Here is a 3,392-nt window from a genome sequence, read left to right as displayed (position 1 = left end):
TATGCTATGTATGAATACTCGTACATTACAGTTTGTATGTATAATATATATGTAAATCAGTTTTTTTCTCAAGTTTGTTCACAAAGTGTTTTGCTCTTTTATGTACTTTTGTCACAGTTTTGAACTTTTGTTTCGTATAAATTATGGATATTTTGTTAGAATATTGAACAAAGAGCTCAGCTTAAATTGAATGAGAAAATAACAGCCTACAGTTGTTGGAAAAAAAAAACGTTTACGTAATAGTGCAATTGATTGATTTTGTGAAGAAACGAAAATTTGAACGAAGTGTGTGATGAAATTCGAAATAATTAGGGACCGAAAGTAACCGTTACATATTTACTAGGATTTTTATTTATAAATCATTACAAATTAGCTATTTTTTTATTGCTATTTTTTCGATTAAAATAATCGTTAAATTTTGGATTCTCATTTTTTTTTTGGTTAAATTTAATTGTTAATTTGAGATTTTTATTTTGTTGGATTAAAAATAATCGTTACTTTGTTACTTTGTTTTAATGAAAACTGCATATTTGTGACCTTCTGTGATCTAAAAAAAAATTGTCTGAAAATAACTGTTATGATATGATCGAAAAAATACAATTCAAAAATATAACGGCAAAATAATAATCATAAATAACGGTTAAGTTTGACCGGAAAGATTTAAATCCAATTTTAATGGTTAAATTATGAGTTTTGTTAGAAGATCAAAAAAAAAACGACAAGAAAACAGCAGAAGATATTTATTTCTCTCAAATCCAACACGTGGAGTTAAAGCACCGAAGAAGTTGCAGTGGGTTAATATTATACGCATATGTCTGTTAGACGGCAGTAGAAGGATTTATTGGGCAATTACAGAGCTGATGTTCTATCGTTTCTTCTACGTCAGGTGAATTATATCTATGACAGGAATTGTTGTGTTCCAGTGCTAGTCTCGCAGCATGGATTCCCAGGCCCTATGCCACAATCCATTTTTTAGACATCCATAAAAATATATACTTCGAAGCGTTCAGTAAAAACAGCTTCCCTCCACTCTTTCTGGAAATCCAGTTTACCAGGAAATTCTCAATCCCCAAAATGCCGAGTGACTAGGCAGACAGCTCTATACAACCACAAGTTATGAGCATAGTAGAAAAGTAGATGAATGCGCTATAGTCGTTACAAATGAGTTATGAACCAAAGAATTGGATTGTAAGGTCTCTAGATAAATTTTGCAGTGGTGGGAAAATAGGAAAAGGCGAAAGACCTTCTGGAGCTCTACAAATCTGCAGCGTCGTCAGCGCAGTGCACTCTGCCATTAGTGATTAGCAACCAATTCCCTGCACAGAAGCTGCCGCAATGAGTTTGAGGAGCAATCAATTGACCACTTTCTGTGTCGATATCCAAGCCTAGAGTCCAGGTGACTCAACAAGCTGGGAAAACTTATTCAGCAGCCCAGCCGAACTCTTGGACCTCAACAATTCCGTGGCTCAGCAGATCTCGTTTAAAGGAATGTACTCATTCCTGTTCCTCACTTATTGAACATTATTCTACTAAAACTTTTAAAGAGGAAGTTGTTTGAACATACACACATATATATATGTAAGAAATAAAGCACTCCCGCTAACACAAATTGAACTACAAACCAAAAAAAAACTCAAGTTTCCGGTTATGAGTATTTCACGTCCAACCTTAAATTCGTTTCAACTTTGCTCTTCACACAATCAATAAACGCGCCTTTACGTACGTACGCCTATGAAGTTAAAAAGAAAATTCTTAATTCAAATACAATTTTGATGCACAATTTACCAACTTTGTATATACACAATTTTTTTTTTTGAATAAAAATACGAAAATACTGCGCTTGCCATGGCCGGCCAAATAAAGTGGGTGTAATGAATTCTGTAGCAAATGAATCAAATGCTCAAAGCATTGCTGTTCTATTAAAAAACCAAACAAGAAATTTCAGTTACCTAACCACCTATCTATCTACATACCTACACATCTGCATACGTACTTAAATACATACATACATATGTGTGTATGTGCGTTCATAATTTCCCCCTGTTGTACATATGCAAATGTGTAGTGGTGGTGATCTGTCATTTTTGAGTATGTATGTATGTATGTGCCAAACTCAAATGCATACTACAAACGAACGTACAATATTTGTGTAATTTTTGTGTCCTTCTAGGAACTTATTTCAATTGCATTATGTTTATGGTGGCCTCATCAGTTGTGTCAACCATACTTATCCTCAATTATCATCATAGAAATCCAGATACGCATGAAATGAGTGAATGGGTAATATTTTATGCAATCAATTCAGAAACAGAAAACAATTTTTTTCATTTACATTTATTTCTTAATTATTTTTTTTTAACATTTATATATTTACAAACAAAAAAAAAAAAAAACAAATAGTGCTAAATACCACATAATACTACTTTGAGTAGTATGTAGTAGTAAAAACATAAATATATACATACATACTATGCACTCTCACACGCACACGCACACACACGCACACACACGCATACAAGCATATTTACACGCTAAATATTTGCTCACTAAACTCACTCACTTTGAGCGTTCGTACGTACGAGCGAATAGAATTTACTCTGTCTCCAATTAAATTAATGACAAAAAAAGAATACATTCTTTCGCAAAATTTGTAAAAAAAAAAATACACCTTTAATTCTTGCTTGAATGCTTAGTTTTGTGCACTTTGCTTAGTGACAGTGCGCAGCCGAAGTTACGTATACGCAGTGCTGTCACTTTTTTTTGTGTACTAGGGAAAATTGTTAACACAACGCGAGGTGCAAATACATAAAATGAAAAGACTTATTTTTAATAATTTTTTTTTTTTTTGTTAAAAACAATATGAGTACAATATTTTTTCTGAAATTTGCTTCGATGACTGCATGCGCAAGAAAATTGTAAAAATAAAACATAAACATAAACATGCCTGCGACACACACATACACGCACGAATACACATTAGGGCGGGTCGAAACACACACAAAACATTTGATACGAAAGTTTTATAGGTGTTATTTTATTCCCTTTTTGTTGAAAAGAAGTCCTGCGGAATACCAATTTTGACGTAGAATACGTCTTACCTTAAGGTATGGGGGCTATGTTCAAATGTTGTAGTTGTAATTTTTAGAGCTTCACAAAAACGCTTATTGCACGAGAACTAATAAAGCGATTTCAAAGAAAAGTGTGGCGTTTCAAAGATAAAATTCCAAAACTGTCGACAGATTCATTTTTGTAAATAACTAATTCGGTTTCTGTCGTAAAAACAACGGTAAACATTGCCTTATTTTGGGGTCAATTTTGAGCCTTTAAAGTGCTCTAGCAACTTATTGTTGGCATATATAACTTTCATTTTCGGGATATAGGTTCTTTGGAGC

The 3,392-nt window shown here is 33.0% G+C and overlaps 1 protein-coding gene across 1 annotated transcript in view; it reads left to right on the top strand.

Moving 5' to 3' along the window:
• Window positions 1-2,023: 2,023 nt before the first annotated feature.
• Window positions 2,024-3,392, top strand: part of LOC108374331 (acetylcholine receptor subunit alpha-type acr-16-like) — a 10,484-nt gene continuing 9,115 nt past the window's right edge. The window contains exon 1 of the mRNA XM_017630319.1: window positions 2,024-2,280. Within this exon, the coding sequence (XP_017485808.1) occupies window positions 2,095-2,280 (186 nt within the window). The 5' untranslated portion in view covers window positions 2,024-2,094. The remainder of the gene's footprint in view (window positions 2,281-3,392) is intronic.

This window comes from Rhagoletis zephyria, unplaced genomic scaffold (genome assembly GCF_001687245.7).
Source record: "Rhagoletis zephyria isolate East Lansing unplaced genomic scaffold, Rhagoletis_zephyria_1.1 Rzeph_scaffold_07607, whole genome shotgun sequence".
Lineage (NCBI taxonomy): Eukaryota > Metazoa > Arthropoda > Insecta > Diptera > Tephritidae > Rhagoletis > Rhagoletis zephyria.
Note: the sequence above shows the minus strand (reverse complement) of the source record. Positions and strands in the feature narration are given on the sequence as shown.